A 22,298-nucleotide genomic window follows, 5' to 3' on the forward strand; every position below is an offset into this window, starting at 1 on the left:
TATCTGACAACTCAATCGAGAACAATTGTCTTCTTATTTGAAATGTTGTGGTAACTTCTTAATTGAGAGATAAAATACTTCAAGGCCTAGCAGACAACAAGACTCACTATACCATGTATGTATAGTTTCTACATGAAAAATAACCACAAATAGTATATTTGGAACACAAATACATGTATTATGATATATAGTACAACACTCATATTACTTATACAATAGTTTGGGGATTAAATGTACCCTCGACAGACCTTAAGCCAATCCGCGTACACTGAAAAGTCTTACTAATGCTAGATCAATAAGCTCACACAGAGTAGATGTACATAGAAGCTATAATGTCCTTGAGGCTGAATGAGAGGGTGAATGCGTCTTCACGCTTGTACATGAATCCACAATTCGTGCAACGTTGACCGCTGTCTCTAAAAGTGCCATGGGACGTTTTTGCTCAAGGCATTCTTCGACGATGTCCATCCATGTTTCTTCAATTTTAACTCTAAGCTTTTCGTTGGCTTCCTCTATCATCACTCCATATTGCTTCATGCAAGTTTAAACCGTGGATGCCACATGGTCTGAAGCTTGTTCCCGCTTCAAGGGACAGCAAGAAAAATGTGAGTCTTTAGAGAATAATCTGATGATGAATGGCTGAATGCACAAATGGAAATATGTCATATTCTAACTAATAAGAAATGGAAAATCTTTTCGCAACATTTAAGAAGTTTATATGTTGTGGAGAGGTTTGGTAAACCTCATGTGACATGATGTCATTGCTGATGCGCGGGCCACAATACAAACACCTCTGATGATTTTGGGAAAGGTGAAAACCCACTCAACATCCTCTCTTGCAGTCACATCTCCTAGTGAAATGAGTGCAAGGTTTGTCATCTGCATACATGCACCGCTAGGGATAGAAAGTTGGAGGTGCTCCTCAACATTGGTTGGGACGAAGTGTTCATCGCGCCATTTCACCTCAGCATGGTAGGCAGTGTCAATCACCTATATATGGGTAAATCACTACTACAAAAAGCATTTTTAGGGGTAGCTGGCGATGGTTTGTAGAGGCGGCTCGGCCAGCCGCCCCTACCATACCGTCTCTACAAATAATGCATTTGTAGGGGCGGTTCCCAGACCGCCCTTACAAATCGATTTGTAGAGACGGCTGGTGTTATCAGCCGCCCCTACAAATCCATTTGTAGGGACGGCTGATACTGTAGCCACCCCTACAAAATCGATTTGTAGGGACGGCTACAGTAACAGTTGCCCCTATAATACCTATTTGTAGGGGCGGCTACAATACCAGCCGCCCCTACGGTACATTTTTTCACAAAAAAAATTCAAATTACCAACACGTGCTCCTCCAAATCATCCTGTGACGAGTAAAATACATGATCAAGTATCCTGACAAACTTGACTGTAATATTGTGGCCCAAACAAGATTGTTTAGCCAAAAGTTTCTAAACATCTTCTATAGTACAAGAATCACAATAGTAACAAACAGACTCATATTATGACAACAAAACATATATCTATATCACAAAAAGGCCAAGCAAGCACTCAAGTGCTAACAAAACAAAAAGGCAAAGCAAGCACTCAAGAGCAAGCACTGACGTGGATCTTCCTGAAGGCCTTGCGCAGGCGGTACGGGACGTGGATCACAACAGCCTTCCTACTCCCGGCAACATCCATCTGGCTGCAAAGTCACAACAAGCATCGTCACCCAATGTCCAAACCAAAAACCACAGGCTACTACATCTCAACAGGCGACAATAGATAGCAGGAAGAAACGGTAACCTTACATAGCATTGTTGATGTACAGGTCCTTGAGGTCGCTCTTGAGCTCCTGGTTGTTGTTCTCTAGGTCAAAGAAAGCATGGAAGTACAGCAAAAAACCAGCCGAAAACACATCACAACCCCGACACATGGGCAACCACACACAGAGCACCAGTCCGAAGGAAAGGAAACACAACAGTGGGAGGAGAGAGGAGGGGGATTGGCACTCAGCTCACCTAGGCGACGGAGTCCTCGAACTCGGAGGGCTCAAGGCCCTGCAAAAATATAAGCACCGCTATCACACATATATACTGTAACAGCAGTGAAATGAACAATATGCACAATATATATTTCACAGTTGAACTACGATACACACAAAAAAGGCTATAAGCAAAGAGTTGAGCATTTGTGCTGAAAACCAAGATTGAAAATCAAGCATTAGTGCAGAATTAGTGGCCTGCCGTGATAGGGCAACAGATGCAATAGTGACACAAAGTAATGTAAAATGCAAGTATAAGAAAAGTTGAGTATTTTTTTTATATAGATACATAAGATGGAACTCTATTGAACATACACAGAATTAACTCAAAATGACGTAGAAATGAGTTCAGAGAACATTATGTACCTCTTCTAATGTCCAGCCACCCTTAGCTCTCCTTACAGGGCCACTTGTTCACCTGACATGTAGGATTTGGTCAGTAACATTAAAATAAGATATAAACATTCATGTAATGAGAAACTAATTATGATCGAGCACAAAAAAGGACAAGTTACAATGGATAGACTGCCTATTTTAAAAAGCAACATTTATGACAGCACAGCCAAGAAACCAATTCTAGTAACCTAGGTTTCTCAGCCATTATTCAAGTAATCAAGTACTAGCTTCAACTTATCTTTTCTTTCAACAAGTAGCTTACAATCATTAAATGATTTATCAGGATTTAAAACATGAGGAAATCTTTAAAACAACTTAATATTTGTTGAAACGATGAACATTTGCTTGTGGGGAGTTCGTGGTTAGTATAATAAACATGTTCTCTTCGAAAAAAGTGGTTTGTTGAAAGTTGCAGAGTCCGTGTTATAAAATAAGTGTGGACCTCAAAATGGGCAAAAATTATTAATTATTGAATTACTGTCAGTGTATCTCCCTGGTCAACCATTATTTTTAACTCCATACATTTGGCCTAAATATCAATAAATTACCTCAAAAGTACTTTTTTTTAAACATTTATTCCTACATAGTCATCTTGAGAGCCATTACTAACATCACCACATCAGAGCAAGGGAAGCCAAAAGATATAGCACTCCTAGTTTCCTATACGACTGGGTGCAATCATCAGCTATAGAAATATGTAAAACTTACAGAACATAATATATAGCATTTAAGAAATTAGTTTTTCTAGAAAATCAATATCAGTACACCACACAATGACATAAAGGCAACGGCATGTTCTCGAGAATAAAACTACCAGGCGAACCGCACCAGCTAACTTGACAAACTATTAGAAACACCACTTTTCCAAGACAAATGAAAATCACATCCAATCCATGATCCAATGAACTAAGCACACCAGTGTCCGGATGAAGTAAGCAACCACTAGAACACAGCAACAGACTCTCAATTCTCGAACGGTTCACAGCGGCGGAGAGTACTACCTGCGACCAGAGACTGAGTCCACTGGGCTGAACACCACCGGCGACATCCCCGCGCCGGCTCCATAGCTTGTTGCGTCTGAAGCTGACGGCAAAGGGCTCGATGCTGCCAGATTGGGCCAGTTCCATGCGCTCCCCTCGTCCTCCTCCACTTTCACCACCGCCATGGCGACCATGTACCGCCGCAACTACCTCATCACCACCGTAGCCACCTAAAACCACATAGAAATGGGGAACAAACAAAACCTCAGTTACAATTCCCCAGAAACGCTTGAAAAGGCGGAATCAAAGGGGCGTCGATGCATTACAAACCGCAAAACCCCTAGATCGGGGAATCAGGGAGGATCGAGGCGGAATCAAAGGGGCGCCGCGAGCCAGAACCCTAGCTCCGGCCCCGTCGCCGCCTTGGGCACCGCCTCGGCCTCCACCTCCTCCATGGTGTCCTCTGGCCTCGGCTGCATCCCGTCGCTCCGGGCGGGCCCCTCTCCGAGCCTCCGCTCGCTGCGTGGGGGTGGGGACCGGATCTAGGCCCGTCGTGGCTGGATCTGCCGCCGGCCACCAGCCAGCACCAGTGCGCTGCCTCGGCCGGGGCTTCGCGCCGCCGCAGTGGAGGCAAGGAGGAGGGCGGGGGAGGTGAGGAGGAGGCGGGATCTGCGCGGGGAAGGCGAGGAGGAGGCCGGGGGAGGTGAGGAGGAGGCCGGATCTGCACGGGGAAGGCGAGGAGGAGGGCGGCGGAGGCGAGGAGGGCGTCGCAGAGGTGAGGAGGGAGTGAGCAGGTGGAGGCGGGGTGCGAGTGAGCAGGTGGAGGTGAGGAGGGAGTGAGCAGGTGGAGGCGGGCCGGGGTGGGTGCGAGTGAGCAGGTGGAGGCGAGGAGGGAGCGAACAGGTGACGCGAGGAGGCCTTTTATACGTGCAACATTTGTAGGGGCGGCTGATGATTGAGCCGCATCTACAAATCACAACACCGGAGGCGGTCGGCGAGTGAGCCGCCCCTACAAATCTACCCATTTATAAGGGCGGCTCGTATCACCAGCCGCCCCTACTGTTAGATTTGTAGAGGCAGCTAGAATTATGGGACCCGAGCTCATCCGCTGTAAGGGCGGTTGGTAGTAGAGCCGCTCCTACAAAAAAAAACTCCCGTTGCTAAAAATCATTTTTGTAGTAGTGAATGTCAGATGGTAAAATCTATTATTACCACATGAAAAAGGAGTTGAGGTTTCGTGCACTTCGTCATATTCGCGTGCGCGCTCGCCCGTCCGAGACCGAGCCACGAACCGGGGTCCAATCGTCGTCCGAGACCGAGCCACGAGCCGGAGTGCAATCGTGTGCATGTGCGTGGCCCGCCCCAACGGTGCATGAGCCAGAATCCAATCGTATGCATGTGCAAGCCCGCCCAACAAACTGCTACGGTGCATGCCCACATGCATACGTGTGCGCGCTAGCTCAACCGTCCGAGACCGAACCGGGGTCCAAAAGCGCATGCAGAGTCCCATAGCGGAAAAAAAAAATCGGTGCAAACTGTATGAACTGTGCCTCCTTGTATACATGTTATGAATAGTTGCCACGTGTCCGGTCAACAGGGGCGGATCCAGGGCCCGGGCTGCCCGAGCTGCAGCCCGGGGCAAGTCCATGTAGCCCCTTTAACATATGTGGTGTTTAGCCTAAAAAACTATGATATTAATTAGACAAAAGGAGGCATAGGAAGCAAGATCAGACTGTTTTGAACGTGAATCAGCAGCTCAGCTCGGGGCGCAGCCCCGAGCTGGATCCGCCCCTGCCGGTCAACATGATCTAACCGTGCATGGTGGAGGCAGAAAAAACAGCGGGCGTGGAAGGCAATTGAAGCCGCATGTGGACATGCGAGGAAATCTTCTAGGTATGCGGCGCCGAATTTTTTCCGCCAAAAAGGCCAAAAGGTCCCGACATCGTCAATCAAGTGCAGGAGTCATCTGTCAGGTAATTCTCATCTCTATTTTTCTTTTTATACATTAGACGAACACCAAAAAAATCTAAATCCAAATTTTATAATTTTTTATTTTATTATTATCAGTCATTATGACTCCCTCCTATTTTTATAGTCAGAATCTCTACTAATGGACGGAACAAACCAAATTAACAAGTGGTTCTCCGGGGATCTGCGCATCCGCGACGCCGTCGGCCTGCCCGCGAATGGCGTCGTCCTCGTCCCCACGGCGCTCAGCCGCAGGCAGGGCCTGGAGGGACGCTAACGCGGTCGTCTGCCTCCAGACGCGCGGGCGTAGAGGCACGCAGACGGGATGGTGGTGAGGCCGCGAAGGAAGGAGTCCGTGTGCGGTGCTGTTCAGACGTCCACTGTAACTTCGCGCACGTGCCCGCTGCCCCGTGCAAGGCATGGGCATATATCTAGTTAGTAAAAAAGCCCATCATGGTTCCTTATTGTGATCTCTTGGAGTAGAGTTTGTTTACCATTTTTTTGACCAATTCAGCATGCCTGTTTTCCTGAAGTTTTAACTCCTCGATCTTATTTGTAGTGTTAAATATGTTGACCAAGAGTGCCTTCAAGTGTGCTGGAAGCTGTTGTGTGATTTGTTCATCCGACCTGACGTCATTAGTTTTTTTTTTCAAACAAAGGTAAATTCCGGTGATGCTGAAATTTTGTTCACCCGACCTGCTGTGGTCTAATTTTAAGAAGGCATATATCTAGGCAAATAAAGGTAACCTTTCCATGGCTGTGGTGAAGATATTGCTCTCCTCTGTGGTGCTATGGTTGTCATAAAGGTCATCGAACAAGAGTGCGAATTTGAAGAACTTTGTCATCATTATCCATGAATATGAGTAATAAGGCTCATAAATTACTCCGAGCATCCAAAAATGAAGCTCCACCATTCTGTCCCGCGTAAAAGCTCTGATCTATATGTGATTGGAAATCCTTCCACCATCTATACATTAGCGAGTAAATGTCTATTATTAGGGGTTTAGCAAAGTCAACATTATTATTTGTTAATAATTAAGCAAGCAGTTCCAGTAAGTAATTATCATTACCAACTTAATTATAGAAATGTGTAGTTTCCTTACATTGTAAGTTCTTTTAGTTCATCACAGTAGATAGCTTGCGAGATATTGTAGTCTAGCTTTGCGAACTCCAACTTAATTATGGTTTCATCTCGCATACCCTTCTTCTCATATACTGAGATGTAGCGCCTCGCCTCCACTCTCTTGACCCGCCTGAACCGAGGTGTCTCCAAAGTGCACTTCACCTCCTTGGCAAGCTCTGGCTCCAAGTTTTTCTGCGTCAGAAATTGTAGGTGGCTCTTGTTGAAAGTGATGATGTTGTCAAGTATCTCCTCCCCATGAGTTCTCAGATGTGCAGCATCATAGAACATAGGCAAGCAACTGACATCATCACTTGAAATGTTCCCTGGCTCATCCCTAAATTTCTCAAACACATCTGCACACGTAATCAAACATTATATTCAACACAGCTCAAAATTTCACACCACCATCTAGTTCACCCAACACACATTTAGCATTAGCATCGATGAAAGGAAACATGCATATACTAGTTTTAATTAGTTGATGATCTTAATTACATACCCGAAGAGATTCCGTACCCATGCTTCCTGAGCAAATAGAATCTCAGTGAGGTGATGTAGAGATTGTCAGAGCCTCCATCCTTGTCGTCGTAGACAGAGCGAAGCAAATCATCGATCTCCTCCTTGTAGTGGTAGTCCACCCCGATCCGTTGCAGCGTGTCAACGAGCTCCAGCTTCCGTACCAGGTTGGAGGAGGCAACGGTTTCAAGTATAATCTGCCTCACTTCTTCCTTCTTTCTCTGTGTCCTCTCCTTCATTGCCAAGAGCTGCAATGGGCAATTTGGTGTTAAGGGGAACTATGTAGTGCACAAGAACTATTTTTTGATTCACCATTTAATTTTTACCACGGCCAGGCAATGCGGAGATGCTAGCAAATTTATGATGACATGCTCAAGTTTTGCAGAAAGGGAACAATGGTGGCCGGCTTGTTGGTACCTTTGATGGAGTGCATGGGATGTGCTGGAGGAAGAAGTCACCCCATGGGCTTGGGGTGAATGTCTGTGGCTTGCGCTGCACCTGCGAGACCAAAGGAACGGGGCCGCTGGTGGCCATCTCGATTCTCGATGCCTGCTGGGTCGCTGAAGATGGCTGTTGGCTGGCCTGGTAGCTTGGAGAAGATGGCCAAGATGCCTGGCTTTATATAGACTCCCCGAGCTGGAGGAACTGCATAAATATGCTTTCATAATATATAATAACTCATCTTGATAAAGAGATTGTCAACTTTATAATTATAAATAATGTTTTCATAATACATAACTGCTGTGTGCAGCTTGCGGGGCTTTATTTTTTTTTACTAAAACTGATTCAAACTTCAACGTGGTACTCACCCCATTCCAAATTATAAAATGTTTTAGATTTTCTAGATGCATTAATTTTACTGTGTATCTAGACATAAATGTATATCTAGATTTAGAAGTTCTCCTCTTGCTATAAAGTTAAATTTAATTATTTAAACATTACTAGAATCCAACACGTACCTTTGAGAGAATTCTTACCTAGGGTTCTTTAAATTTGGATGCATAAACTAGATTGTAGGAGTTTGTTTTATTTTTCAACCTCTAGCAACTCCAAGAGCATGTGGAAATTTGGATTTTCTAAATTGGCTCTCCGAACTAACCAATATAGACACTCCAATAGATTTTTTTTTCTAAATCAGGCTTTTCATTTATTCTCTTTTGTAGTCGCCTCTAGGGTAGGATGCAAATGGTTGGTCTACGAACCCGCATATAGATTTAACTTTGTGGGTTGTGTGGGTCAACATGCTTGCATCCCTACTCTAGTTGGGAGCTGTCCTATGTGTCGTCCTGCGAACATAAGGTTGATATGTGCCCTTTAGTTCATTTTGTGATGAGTGATTGTCAACGTGATCCAGGACCTTGGTTGAGTTTGTGAGCTAACCATGGCGTGAGTTGGGTTGTACGACATGTCTCTTGGCTTGTGGTGTGCAGGTGTGGAGCTTGGAAACGGTGGTCGGCGGCGAGGTGAAGGTCAAGTAGAGACGTGCCGTGCCGACGGACCAGGAGTGGTGAAGGACGGACGTGAAGCTTGGACTGATGGTGATGGACCAGGAGGTCGGATGACTAGCCGCGATGGCTGACATCTGGGACATCGATAAGAACAAGTGTATATGGGAGTGACCGTGTTGACCAAGTCAAGACGGTGGACGTGTGAGTCGAGCGGGGCTTAGGAGGGCTTGGCGGCCGTCCGGTCGAGGACGGCGGTGACACGTGTCGAGTGGCGGGGGATGCTTATGGAGTACGCTACTCGCGGGTGGTTTGGGCCTTAAAACCATCGGTGGCCGATTTCACGGGTTTGGGCCTCAAAACGGAGGTTCCGAAGAGGAACGGACGGCACGTGACGGTATCGAGGAGTTCGCGTCGAGGCGAAGCTACCTCATGAAGGGCGCGGTGGCCGTCGAATGAAGATTACATCGGGTTGGACCATAACGCCCTCGAGTTAAGTGATTTGACTCAAAATATCTAGGGACGAAACTGAAATTGTGTAATAGCTCCCATCTCCCTTACCTCTCCTATTTTCATTTTTGCTTGCCCTATTGTCGAGTACCGTAAAAAGGGGGTACCCTAAGCAAAAGCCGAAAAAACTCATAAAACCCCCATGAGGCCCCCTTAGTCGAACTAAGAAAACAGTTCACGGTGACGTCCGAGGCCGGCTCGACCGAATCCGGTCTCGGACCAAATCTCCGCCTCGCCCGAGGCCCCTGGTCAGGGTCTCGGACGTCCCGATCCCGCTCCGACTCGCTCGAGGCTGGGCTCGTCCCATGTCCTCGTCGCCTCCGCCTCGACCGTCCCTCTGGCAGGCTGTCCCATCCATTTAATGCCCCTACGAGCACCCGCTACGTCAGCCACGACCGGCAGGGTACAGCAACAGGAGCGATGGGACAACGGTCAAATCTTCTTTTTACCATCTCTTACTGACGGTACAGGGGTTACCGTGCCCTATGGACACACGTTCCGCACTATTCCACCTAAATCGAGTACGACGCTGATTGCCGAGGCCCCGTGTCGCCAACAGGGCACGTCCAAGGCCTCGAATGGATAACTGACTCTTCGCCTCATTAGAGGCCTCGCCCGAGAGGCCTCGGACATGAGATCGATTCTCCGACTCGCCCGAGACCCCACTCAAAAGGCCTCGGACGAGTTACCGACGCTCCACCTCGCTCAAGGCGGGCTCGGCAAACCACCCCATCGCCTCCGCGTCGACCAACCACTCCCATGACGTCGTCCGGACGACGGCTTGGTACGGGAGGAGTGGCCGACGAGACGCAAGTCACATCGATACCATACCGTTCGAAGCATGACAAGGCGGGAGTTACTGGCCACTGTGCGCAGCACTGTGCCCACGACTATTGTCCATACCGCACTGTGCTGCCTAACTCTAAATGCTCCGAGGACAACGCGGCATGGGGAATTAAGCTCAGACCCCTGTAGCCTCGGAATCAGTGTACAGGGTCAGACGCTCCCTCCATGCCTCGGCAACTCGCCCCAGGGTCTCGACAACCTTGGGATTCGAGCCTACCGAGCTCTCCCACGATGGCTCGGCCTCAGCACCGACTAAGCCTCGGCACCGACTGAGCCTTGGCACTTCATGCGGAGAATGCACTGTGACCGGCACGTCACTCGTCAGGCCCTAACGTCAAGCTACTGCTAGCCCCCACGTCGTACAAGATCGGATGTGACCGGTGCGCTGCTCCAACACTTCAAGGACAAAACCACTACATCGACCATCCCCGCCACAGCAACAGGCTACAGGGCTCGGACAGGCCGCCTCTGTTCACACGACGCCACGTAACTAGCACATGTACCACCCCCATCCCCCTTCTACTATAAAAGGGAGGAACCAGGGCTGTTTTTAGGGGGACGGAGGACACTCGCATAACTTAGACACACTCAGGCACGTACGAACTCACGAAGTAGACGAACACAAGCTGTAGCGCCCACACTCGAGATCAACTTCTCGAGCCCGCCCTGTTCATCATAGAGACCTGGGACTAGCTCCCTCTCTCGCCCTGCTTGTAACCCCCTACTACGAGCACCTCGGTGCAAGGAATACAAGATCGATCTCTCAGACTGGACGTAGGTCACCGATTGCCTGAACCAGTATAAACCTTGTGTCTCTTTGCATCACCATCCGGGATTAGGGGCACGCAGTACAAATTTACTAGTTGGTTGAGGACCCCCCGGTCTGAAACACCGACAGTTGGCACGCCAGGTAGGGGATTCTGTGTGTCAACTTCGTCATCCCAACAAGTCCCGGATGGCAGACCCCGTACGACCACTGCGTCTTGGCACGGTGATCTGGTTCGGGAGCCTAGAGTTCATGTCTCTAGGATGTGAGTACGATATGGTACTCCTCACGCCCCTAGCCCCGCCGACCGACGTCGACATCATGCACTCACAACCCGGGCGCAGACGGCGCCCGGGCGGCCGCTCTCGTCGCGTCCGCCAGGCACGACGCGAGCGAGGCCACTCCGACGCCACACGAGCTCACGGTGACGCACCACGTTCTGCCGACAACCCATGTCCAGTTGTTGGCACAGGGTCCCTGGTTGGGGACCTGACTAGCCTGAGCCTGGACATGGGCGAAACGCCAGCGACATGCGGCGACGCCCCGTCATCCAGGTCTGCCCTACCGCCTCCTGAGGGATCAACTTCGGCGGGGCAGAGCCTGGCGATGGCACCATCCCCGTACCCCTTCGGGTTGAGAAATGCCGTTGCCGCCTACGCTTCCACCTATGCCTCTGCTCACGCCGAGCCCTCAGGATGCCACCAACGTTTCATCCTCGACTTCGACACCACGACTTCGATCCACACCCACGCTGACTCCTCAGAGGACGACGAGGCGTGGGCCAGGGCAGACTTCTCCGGACTACGAGACCCTGAATCCATGTGCCGCTTCCTGGCCGCGAGCGACTACTGCTTCGGCTACTCCGACTCTGACGACGAAGGCGCTTACGACCCCACTCGCGAATGCTTCCACGTCGGACTCGGGATGCCGAGAGCAGCCGATGAGGACGAAGGGATAGGCAACCGTTTCCCGCCTCGCCGGGGAGCGAGCGACGCCACACCTCCACGCATTGCCCCGCCTGCAGTGAGGAATGAGAACCCCGCCCCTACACAACTTCGACGCCCAGACCTAGAAAAGCTCTGTGAGCTTCAGGCCAAGGTCGAACAGGACCGACTCCTCCTGCAACAGCTTTGAGACACTCTCGAGCAGGAGCAGCGAGGTCGCGGTGATGGCGGGGGCGCCCGGCGGAGGGCCCACGATGTTCACCACCGCATCAACGATGACGACAGGGGTGAGCAGCCCCCAATCTTCAATCGAGCTAGCCAGAACGTCGCGGCTACGGCAATGCTGGTCCGAACGATGCCCGAGCCCTCTACCATAGAGGGGCGACGGGTCCGCAGTGAGCTCCAGGATCTCCTCGAGACCGCCGCGGTGCAGCAGGCCGAAAGTTCCACCTCTCATCGGCGCGGTGGCGCCTCGGAACTTCCCTTGGCACCGCCTCGGCAGGATAGGGAGGCCTCGGTTCGTCCCGAGCCCGCTAGGGTGCCGGCACTCAACAGGGTCCCCTTGCTACATGACCGCCTCGACAACCGACGCGAGGCGCAGGACGAGCACGAGGTAGTCGGCAGGCGATGCCGCCATGACAGTGAGGGGCCTGCCTGAGGCTACCATGTGCACCGAGGTGGCCGCTACGACAGCGAGGAGGACCGCAGTCCTTCTCCTAAGCCACCAGGCCCTCGAGTCTTTAGCAGAGCTATCCGTGTCGCCCACTTCCCGGCCCGGTTTCGGCAACCGGCCAACCTCATGAAATACAGCGGCGAGACCAATCCCGAACTTTGGCTGGCCGATTATCGCCTAGCTTGTCAACTAGGTGGCGCGGACGATGACCTGCTCATCATCCGCAACCTCCCATTGTTCCTGTCAGACTCGGTGTGAGCCTGGCTCGAACACCTCCCTCCCTCGTAGATCCACGACTGGCGCGACTTGGTCAGGGTCTTCGTCGGGAATTTTCAGGGCACATACGTGCGCCCTGGGAACTCCTGGGACCTCAAGAGTTGTCGCCAGGCGCCGGACGAGTCTCTCCGAGACTTCATCCGATGCTTTTCCAAGAAATGCACCGAGCTGCCAAGCGTCGGTGACTCAGAAATTGTCCAAGCCTTCCTCTCTGGTACCACCTGCTGAAACCTGGTCCGAGAGCTGGGCCGGAACGTGCCAACCTTGGCGGCTGTACTGCTCGACATCGCCACCAACTTCGCCTCAGGTGAAGAGGCTGTTGGGGCTATCTTCCTCGACAACGACACCAAGGGGAAGCGGAAGGACGAGGCCCCCGTGACCTCAGCTCCCCACCTCCCCAAGAGGAAGAAAAAGGGCCGCCAGGGGAACCAGGAGGTCCTCGAGGCCGGCCTGGTCGCGGCCGCAGAATGCAAGAATCCTCGAGGCCCCAGGGGCCCCAGGCTCTTCGACGACATGCTTAAGAAACTTTGCCCATACCACCAGTTCCCGGTGAAGCATGCCCTCGAGGAGTGCACCATGCTCCGACGCTACTACGCCAAGCTCGGGCTCCCTGACGATGACGCCAAGAGAAAGGGTGCCGACGACAGGGACGACGACAAGGACGACGGGTTCCCCGAGGTGCACAACGCCTTCATGATCTTCGGCGGGCCTTCAGCGTGCCTCTCAGCACGCCAGCAAAAGAGGGAGCGCCAGGAGGTCTTCTCGGTAAAGGTGGCCACTCCCCGGTACCTTAACTGGTCTCGGGAGGCGATCACCTTCGACCGGGATGACCATCCCGATTATGTCCCAAACCCCGGCCAATACCCGCTTGTTGTCGACCCCATCATCGGTAACACCCGGCTCACCAAGGTACTAATGGATGGGGGCAGCGGCCTCAACATCCTATACGCCAACACCATGGAGCTCCTGGAGCTCGACCAGTCGCAGCTCCGGGGTGATGCCGCGCCTTTCCACGGCATCGTGCCGGGAAGACGTACGTGGCCCCTCGGGCGCATCGACCTGCCCGTCTGCTTCGGTACTCCCTCCAACTTCCGCAAAGAGGTGCTCACCTTCGAGGTGGTTGGGTTCAAGGGAACATACCACGCCATTCTGGGGCAGCCGTGCTATGCCAAGTTCATGGCGGTCCCCAACTACACGTACCTCAAGCTCAAGATGTCGGGCCCCAACGGCGTCATCACTATCGAGTCGACATACGAGCATGCATACGACTGCGACGTCGAGTGCATCGAGTACGCTGAGGCTATCATAGAGGCCGAGACCCTCATCATCAACCTCGACCAACTCGGTAGCGAGGTGCCTGACTCCAAGCGTCACGCTGGAACTTTCGAGCCCACAGAGGCCGTCAAACTCATACCGGTCGACCCCGCCTGCCTCGACGACCGGGCGCTGAGGATCAGCGCCACCCTCGACATCAAATAGGAAGTCGTGCTCGTCGACTTTCTTCGCACGAATGCCGATATATTTGCGTGGAGCCCCTCGGACATGCCGGGCATACCGAGGGAGGTCGCCGAGCACACCTTAGACGTCCAAGCAGGCTGCAGGCCGGTGAAACAGCGCCTGCGCAGATTCGACGAGGAAAAGCGCAGAGCCATCGGCGAGGAGGTGCAGAAGCTCTTGGTGGCTGGGTTCATCAGAGAAGTGTCCCATCCAGAGTGGTTAGCTAATCCTGTATTAGTTAAAAAGAAAAATGGGAAATGGAGAATGTGTGTAGACTACTCCGGTCTGAACAAAGCATGTCCAAAAGTCCCTTTCCCATTACCTTGAATCGATCAAATCGTTGACTCCACTGCGGGATGCGAGACCCTATCCTTCCTCGATGCGTACTCTAGTTACCATCAGATCAAGATGAAAAAGTCCGACCAGCTCGCGACTTCTTTCATCACACCATTTGGCATGTACTGCTACGTGACAATGTCGTTTGGCCTCAGAAATGCAGGGGCCACATACCAGTGGTGCATGACCCATGTGTTTGGCGAGCACATCGGGTAGACCATCGAGGCCTATGTAGACAACATCGTGGTCAAGTCCAGGAAGGCCAGTGATCTCGTTAGCGACTTGGAAATAGCCTTTGGGTGCCTCAGAGAAAAGGGCATCAAGCTCAATCCTGAGAAGTGTGTCTTCAGGGTCCCCCGAGGCATGCTCTTAGGATTCATAGTCTCAGAACGTGGCATTGAAGCCAATCCGGAGAAGGTCTCGGCAGTAACCAACATGGGGCCAATCCGAGACCTCAAGGGTGTACAGAGGGTTATGGGATGTCTTGAAGCTCTGAGCCGCTTCATCTCGCGCCTTGGCGAAAAAGGCTTGCCCCTGTACCGCCTCTTGAGGAAATCGGAACGCTTTTCTTGGACCCTGAGGCCGAAGAAGCTCTCGCCAAGCTCAAAGCACTACTCACCCATCCTCCCGTCCTGGTACCACCAGCCAGGGACGAGGCCCTCTTACTCTATGTCACCGCGATGACCCAAGTGGTCAGTGCGGCCGTGGTAGTGGAGAGGTAGGAGGAGAGGCACGCTCTAACCATCCAACGACCTATTTACTTCATCAGCGAGGTGCTCTCCGAGACCAAAATGCGCTACCCCCACATCCAGAAACTGATCTACGCCGTGGTCTTGGCTCGGCGCAAGCTGTGTCACTACTTCGAGTCCCACCCGGTAACCGTGGTGTCGTCTTTTCCCTTGGGAGAGATAATCCATAACCGGGAGGCCTCGGGCAGGATAGCCAAGTGGGCCGTCAAACTCATGATGGAAACCTTGACTTTCGTGCCTCGGAAGGCGATCAAGTCTCAGGTCTTGGCCGATTTTGTGGCTGAATGGACCGACACCCAACTGCCACCTGCTCAAATTCAGACGGACTGCTGGACCATGTACTTCGACGGGTCCCTAATGAAGACCGGGGCAGGCGCGGGTCTGCTCTTCATCTCTCCCCTCGGGGTACACATGCGTTACATGGTTCGGCTCCACTTCCTCGCCTCCAACAACGCAGCCGAGTACGAAGCTCTTGTCAACGGCCTGCAAATCACCATCGAACTTGGAGCACGACGTCTCGACGTTCGGGGCGATTCACAGCTCATCGTCGATCAAGTCATGAAGGAGTCAAACTGCCTCGACCCCAAAATGGAGGCGTACTGCAAATTGGTACGTCGCCTAGAGGACAAGTTCGACGGTCTCGAACTCAACCACGTCGCGCGTAAATTCAACAAGGCCGCGGACGAACTGGAAAAGATGGCGTCGGCACGGGCCATGGTCCCCCCAAACGTCTTCGCCAGAGACCTCCACAATCCTTCCATCGACCATGCCTCGGCAGCGGAAGAGGGCCCACTGGTCGAGCCCGCCGCAGGGCTTGAGGCCCCCTCCGTCGCCGAGACTCATCCGGCCAAGCCCGAGGTCATGGAAATCAACCCGGAACCTCCTGAGGCCAACCAGGACATGGACTGGCGAGTCCCGTTCCTTGATTGCCTCGTGCGAGGACAGCTTCCCGCTGACAGGACCAAAGCCCGATAGCTCGCTCGGCGAGCCAAGACTTACGTTCTCAGTGACGGCGAGTTATACAGGCGAAGCCCATCCGGTGTCCTCCAACGATGCATCACCACTGAGGCAGGTCAAGCCCTACTCTGGGACTTGCACGCGGGAGCCTGCGGTCACCACGCAGTGCCTCGGACCCTCGTTGGAAACGCCTTTCGCCAAGGGTTCTACTGGCCAACAGCGGTTGCTGACGCCACCAAGTTAGTACGCTCCTGCGAGGGATGCCAGTACTACGCGTGGCAGACGCACCTCCCGGCCCTGGCCCTCCAAACCATCCCCATTACATGGTCGTTTGCCGTGTGGGGGCTTGACATGGTCGGGCCTCTGCAGAAGGCCCCCGGGGGCTACACCCATCTGCTGGTGGCAATCGATAAGTTCTCCAAATGGATCGAGGCTCGCCCGATCAATCAGATCAAATCTGAGCAAGTGGTGATGTTCTTCACGGACATCATCCATAGGTTCGGGGTTCCGAACACCATCATCACCGACAATGGGACATAGTTCACCGGTAGTAAATTCCTGACATTCTACGACGACCACCACATCTGTGTGGCCTGGTCAGCCGTAGGACACCCAAGGACAAACGGCCAAGTAGAACGTGCTAACGGCATGATCCTACAAGGCCTCAAGCCGAGAATTTACAACTGGTTGAATAAGTTTGGCAAGAAATGGCTCGCCGAACTCCTGTCGGTCATCTGGAGCCTGAGGAACACCCCAAGCCGAGCCATGGGGTTCACACCTTTCTTCTTGGTCTATGGAGCCGAGGCTATCCTCCCCACTGACTTGGAATATGGTTCCCTGAGGCTACAGGCCTACAATGAGCGAAGCAACCACACCACCCGCGAGGACGCCCTCGACCAACTGGAGGAAGCCCGAGATGTGGCGCTGCTACATTCGGCCAAGTACCAGCAAGCCCTACGGCGCTTTCAGGCCCGACGCGTTCGAAGCCGAGACCTAAAGGTAAGCGACCTGGTGTTGAGGCTGAGGCAGAACAACAAGGGCCGCCACAAGCTGACCCCGCCATGGGAAGGACCGTACATCGTCGCCCAGGTGCTCAAGCCCGGGACCTACAAGCTGGCCAACGAGAAGGGCGAAATCCTCAACAACGCTTGGAACATAGAACATCTACGTTGTTTCTACCCTTAGAATTTCCAAGCATTATATACATTGTTTCTCGGAATACAATTAAGAAGCGTTCTTTAATTGTTCTAATTTTTTCGAGAAACTCGCCGAGCGCATCGCGGGCCTCGGCATTACGATAACACCATGAGGAAGGCTCTGCTCTGTCTCTGTAGAACTGAGCCTCCCTCGGGGGCTAGAAGGGGGGACTCCCCCCTTAAGTCCCACGCACCGTTTTTTTAGTCGTTTTTCAAAAAAATTCCTACGCCAAACTCTCTAGCGTGCTCTGACAAATCGATTGTGAAAAAACCTAAGGACCGAAAGACTGTCTCGAGGCCAGAAGGCCGGCTGAGTCGCGAGATGGCCTACGCCTCCGGGCTATGGCACTCCCTCACCACTGTCTGCCCAAGGGGCAGCTTAGGCTCCGAGGAAGTTTTTTGCAAGAGATACGTTTAGAGACAAGACAGAGGGCAGAGGCTCGGAAATACAATAAAGAAAAATGATTAAAAAAGTGTCGGCACATGATCACTTTAAAAAGGCCTCAATGGCCGCCAACATTATGGTAGGGAAACATAATCCCTAATCTAATTACACGGCCTCTTAGGCCCAGATCAAGGCGTAGGGTCTCTAGCATCGGCGGACGGCGGAGGAGGGACCACCTCCTCTTCGAACAGCCCAGCTAGCGCCGCGCCGGGACCCTCCGCCGCCTCCATCAGCTTCATCACCGCCTCGTCGGCCTCCTCGTCATCATCGGGCAGGACGTAGCCATCGCTGATGGCTTGGAGGTCAACACCGACGTAGTGCGAGGCTATGACGGCCAGCGCGCGCTTGACGCCCGTATGCAGCGCCCCTCGGAGCCGCTCGCGCACTTGGCCGCTCAAAGCAAACAGGCGGCTCCCGAGAGAACTTCCTGACTGGACCCCCCCGACTTCTAGGGCCTCGCAGGCAGTACGGACGGCGCTCTTCAGCGCATCATGCTCTCCGATCTCGGTGTCAAGCACCGCCTGCACTGCGCCGGAGGCCTCGGCTACCTGGATGACCTCCTTCTCCAGCTCTGTGCCAAACGCGACGGAACAAGGTTGAGCACAAAGGAGTACAAGCTTGATCAAGGGCGAAAATCTACGGAACTCACCCTCGGCCTTCTGCCCCCAGCATTGGGCCTCGGCCTGTGAGGCCTCGGCTTTCTCCTTCCAACGCTGGGCCTCGACCCAAGACGCCTCGGCCTTCTCCTGCAGGCGCTGGGCCTCGACCCGAGCAGCCTCGGCCGCCCTGGAAGCCTCACTCCCCAGCTCTACGTTATACAGGGAGTTAGGGAGCGAACACAAGAAAATAGAATAAAGCAAGGGATAGGACTTACCCTTGGCCTTTCCCCTCTAGACCACCGCCTCGGTCCAAGAGGCCTCAGCCACCGTAAGGGCCTCATCCAAGGCACCTTTCGTCAGCTGGTGCACACTCTGCTCCGCACCTAGCTGCCCAGCAAGGACCTTTCCCGAGGCCGTGGCCTCCTCAGCCCGGGACCTGAAGGCGTCCCGCTCGCCGGCCACGTGGGTCAGCTCCTCCTCCAACTCCTTGACCCACGCCGCCAGAGGGGCGACCTGCTCCTGGGCCGTGGCTGCCTCAACCTTTGCATCGGCACAACGAAGGCGGAGGTCCTCCACCTCCGTGCTCCGCGCCGCCAGAAGCTCGTTGGTGCCGGCAAGCAGGCCCTTCTGCCGCTGGAGCTGGTCCCAGATGTCCCTCTCTCGCCGGAGAAAGACCGACTTCCCGAGGGACCGGGTCTCGAGCTCCTGGGTAAGCAGAACGAGGGCCATTCACTACCGGAAAACCCAAAAAAAGACAACACCGCATGAGAAAAGAAAGTACGAACCTGGGCGACTCTGGGCGGATCATCGACCACCACGGATAGCGCCGTCTGTAGTGACCGCTCCGCCAGCTGGCGGTATTGCTCAAAGGTGTCCCACCGCCCGCCCTCGATCGCGTCCTCAAGGGCGAACAGAGGCTCCCCCTCAGGGTCATCCCGGCTCTGCCACCGGACACGTGGGTGATCCCACCCATGGGGCTCAGGTCGCACCCGCACGAGGGCCGAGCTCCCCTCGACCGAGGATGGAACCAGCTGTTCCACGGCGGCGGCCACCTCGGCGTCGACCGCCTCCTGCCCCTGCGAAGTCTCATCGGAAGAGACCGGATAGACCTCAACCAAGGGTGCCACCGAGGCCACCGCCGCCTTTGTCTCTACCTCCGGGGCCAACGGCCTCGCCGTGATCACGACGGCCTCGGTGGTCTCAGGGGCTCCGGCCCCCGCCATCATGGCCTCGGTGGTCCTGGGGGCTCCGGCCTCCGCCATCATGGCCTCGGCGGTCGCGGGGGCTCCGACAGCCGCCGTTGCGTCCTCGGTGGTCCTGGGCGCCTCGTCCTCCATCGCCTTGGCCTCCGAGACCCTAGGGGCCTCGACCTCGGTGGCCTCGGCAACTAAGGGCGCCTCGGCCCCATCCGACTCACGGACCTCGCCCTCGCGGGGCGGAGGCGATCCCTCCCCCGTCCGTGTCGGGGCCGCCTCGGCAGCCCCTCCTCGGGTGGCCGGCTCCTTCGGGTCAGCCCTCACCGACGCCGCGCCACATTGTAGGGCGGCCTGCGCCTCTGCCACCCAGTGGGCGCTGGAGCCGGGGTTCGCCTTGAGTGCTTTAAGGGGCGCCAAGGAAGGCACCTCCGCAGGTCGCTTTCGGCTAAGGGCAAAACATTTACAGGGTCAGCACGAGACAATGGAACAAATGGAAAACGCTGCGGCACCACCTAAAGTACGCTTACCTCGACCGGGGCAACAACCTCTTCGGCACGGCGACCCTCGTCTGCAAAGGCGGTGGCGGCGGCAGAAGCACAGCCTCTGTATCCATCGGCGCCGGCCGGTCCCCGACGGACCTCGGCGCCCCTTCGGTCCTCTGCGAGAGCAGTTGCGTCGCCTCCACCGCCACATGCACCATCGCTGCCGTCGAGCCCTCCGGGTTGACGGCGCCCTTGCCCAATGCCCGCTCCTCGGGCGTGTCAGCCTCGGCCCCAAGGTAGGCAATCGCCGACCCCGGGGTAGCTCCTCCTCCTCCTGGGAGCGCTGGGCCGCTTGCCGACACCCCGGGCGCCGTCTCCTCAACGTCAGGGAGATGGTCCAGGGGACCCCGCCCCATCTCGCCTTCGTCATCTCCGTCCAAGGCGTCTATCGATAGCGATGGCGACGGGGACTCCTCCAACGAGAGGCCATCCTTCCTTTGCTGCCGACGACGCTCATCTAGTTTTTCGCGCACAAGAATCTGCTTCGTGCGCTTCGCCGCCTTGGCGTCCTTCCGCTTTTTCTGTGCCTTGGCTTGCGCCCAGTTGATCGCCCGCCGCCTCACGTCCTTGGGAACGGGCGGCGGGGAGGCCCGCACGTCCCTCATCCCCTGTAGGAACGGCGAACGCGCATAAGGGAACGACGAATGGTGAGAAACAGAGAGGGCTCGAGGGCTGCAGCAACACGCGACTTACCAACGAGAGATACCCCCGCAACGGACGCATCGCGAGGGTGGTCAGACCACCGCTCCTCAGCTTCATGTCCACCGTCTCCCTCACCCGGCGAAGAATCTCCTCGTCAGAGAGGGCGGAGGCAGACATCCAGATGCCCGCGATCGGCTCGTCCGGCCTCATCTCGAACAGGCGCCGCCGCTGAGCCATCAGCGGCAGCACCCTCCGGCTGTGGAAGGTGGCCACGACCACAGCCGTAGTAAGGTGGCGGTCCCGTAGCCTCTGCAGCCCCTCCAGGAGCGGCTGCAGCTTGGGTTGATCCTCCCTCAGGACGCCATACTTCCACCTCTCCGGGCAGCTCCCCACAATCCGCCTAGTGTAGGGGGGAAGTCCGCCATCGTCGTTGCGGAGATAGAACTAGCTCGTGTACCATCGATGGTTGGTTGACGCGAGCTGGGCCGGGATATAGAGGTGCTGGTGGTCCTGGCGCACTTGGAGAGTGCAGCCGCCGGCCCTCACCGCCTTCCTCGTGCCCGACGTGCCCGTCGGCTTGGTGGTATGTCCCGCCCGGAAGAGATGGAGCCATAACTCCCAATGGGGGGCAATCCCCAAATACCCCTCGCAGACAGCGACGAAGATTGCCGCCTGCGCGATAGAATTGGGGTTGAAATTGTGGAGCTCCACACCATAGTAGTGCGGGAGCGCCCGCATGAATCGGTCCGTCGAGACTCCGAGGCCGCGCTCGTGAAAGGACACGAAGCTCACGATGTAACCGTCGTCAGGCCTCGGCTCCGGCTCACCCGACGGAGCGATCCACTTCGGCCTGTTGGGGTCGGTCACCGGACGAAGGAACCCGCCATCGACGAGTGACTAAAGCATCTCCATGGTGACGTCGGATGGATCCCAAGGGTCCGCCCTGATTACAACAGTGTCGCCGGCCATGAGTGCGGTGGAGGGCTCGGCTACGGCGGTGAGTCTCTCTCTCTTTCTCCTTCTCTGCCTCGCCTCTTTCCCTTCTTCCTCCCGGGGCTCTCTGCTCTGGCGATGGCTCAAAGACAGCAATGCTAATGCGGGCAAGGTAAGGAGGGGATGGGCGAAGCTCGTTGTGTATTTATGCAGGGTGAAGGCGAAACGGACGGGCGATGAAATCGAGGAAGTTTCCCTTAGATCTGGCGTGATTAATCCTGATCCGATTTTACCGCCCGCGTGTCCACCTTTTCCTCATTAATCGTGGGAACAGTTACGTCCCATCCACTGATGCCACGTCACGTCCGACCGCTGCAGCGGCAGGCGTCGTTCTGCCTCCCCGAGGAAATCGCCTCAAAAGGCGCGCCGACCGTTGTTGAACCGATGGGGGAGATATCCCCCGACCCTATTCCTTTCAGATGAAGGAACCGGGCGCCGAGCCCATTACGGTCCAGGGGTTCGAAGGCTGGGCCCCTAAGGGTTTCGACAGCCGCCCCAAGGCAACAGAGTCAGGGGCAACCACGGACGAGCCCGTACGGGGCCGAGACCCAAGCAAGCGAAACGCTTGGGACGCCCAAAGTCGTGTCCGAGACCGGCAGGGAAGTCTCCGAATGGGATCCCACCGTAGGGAGGCACCGAGCCACCAGGGCCCAGTGAACGGCCCCGGCACCCACTAGAGA

The 22,298-nt window shown here is 54.6% G+C and overlaps 1 protein-coding gene, 1 long non-coding RNA gene and 1 pseudogene across 2 annotated transcripts; 1 reads left to right on the forward strand and 2 right to left on the reverse strand.

The window, feature by feature from the left end:
* Positions 1-301: 301 nt before the first annotated feature.
* Positions 302-7,540, reverse strand: LOC136472325 ((E)-beta-caryophyllene synthase-like; annotated as a pseudogene).
* On the forward strand, positions 5,596-7,545 carry LOC136472328 (uncharacterized). The gene is made up of 3 exons (XR_010762316.1): positions 5,596-5,801; positions 5,927-6,026; positions 7,392-7,545. It is a non-coding gene; the product is annotated as an uncharacterized lncRNA (long non-coding RNA).
* A 10,229-nt stretch (positions 7,546-17,774) lies between these two features.
* Positions 17,775-21,363, reverse strand: LOC136469220 (uncharacterized). The gene is made up of 6 exons (XM_066467506.1): positions 21,269-21,363; positions 20,677-21,025; positions 19,969-20,591; positions 19,031-19,886; positions 18,596-18,785; positions 17,775-18,454 (listed from the first exon to the last, which is right to left on the reverse strand). The coding sequence occupies exons 1-6, from the start codon at positions 21,361-21,363 to the stop codon at positions 17,775-17,777; spliced, it is 2,793 nt and encodes a 930-aa protein (XP_066323603.1).
* Between the last annotated feature and the right edge of the window lie 935 nt (positions 21,364-22,298).

Source organism: Miscanthus floridulus, chromosome 8 (assembly GCF_019320115.1).
Source record: "Miscanthus floridulus cultivar M001 chromosome 8, ASM1932011v1, whole genome shotgun sequence".
Lineage (NCBI taxonomy): Eukaryota > Viridiplantae > Streptophyta > Magnoliopsida > Poales > Poaceae > Miscanthus > Miscanthus floridulus.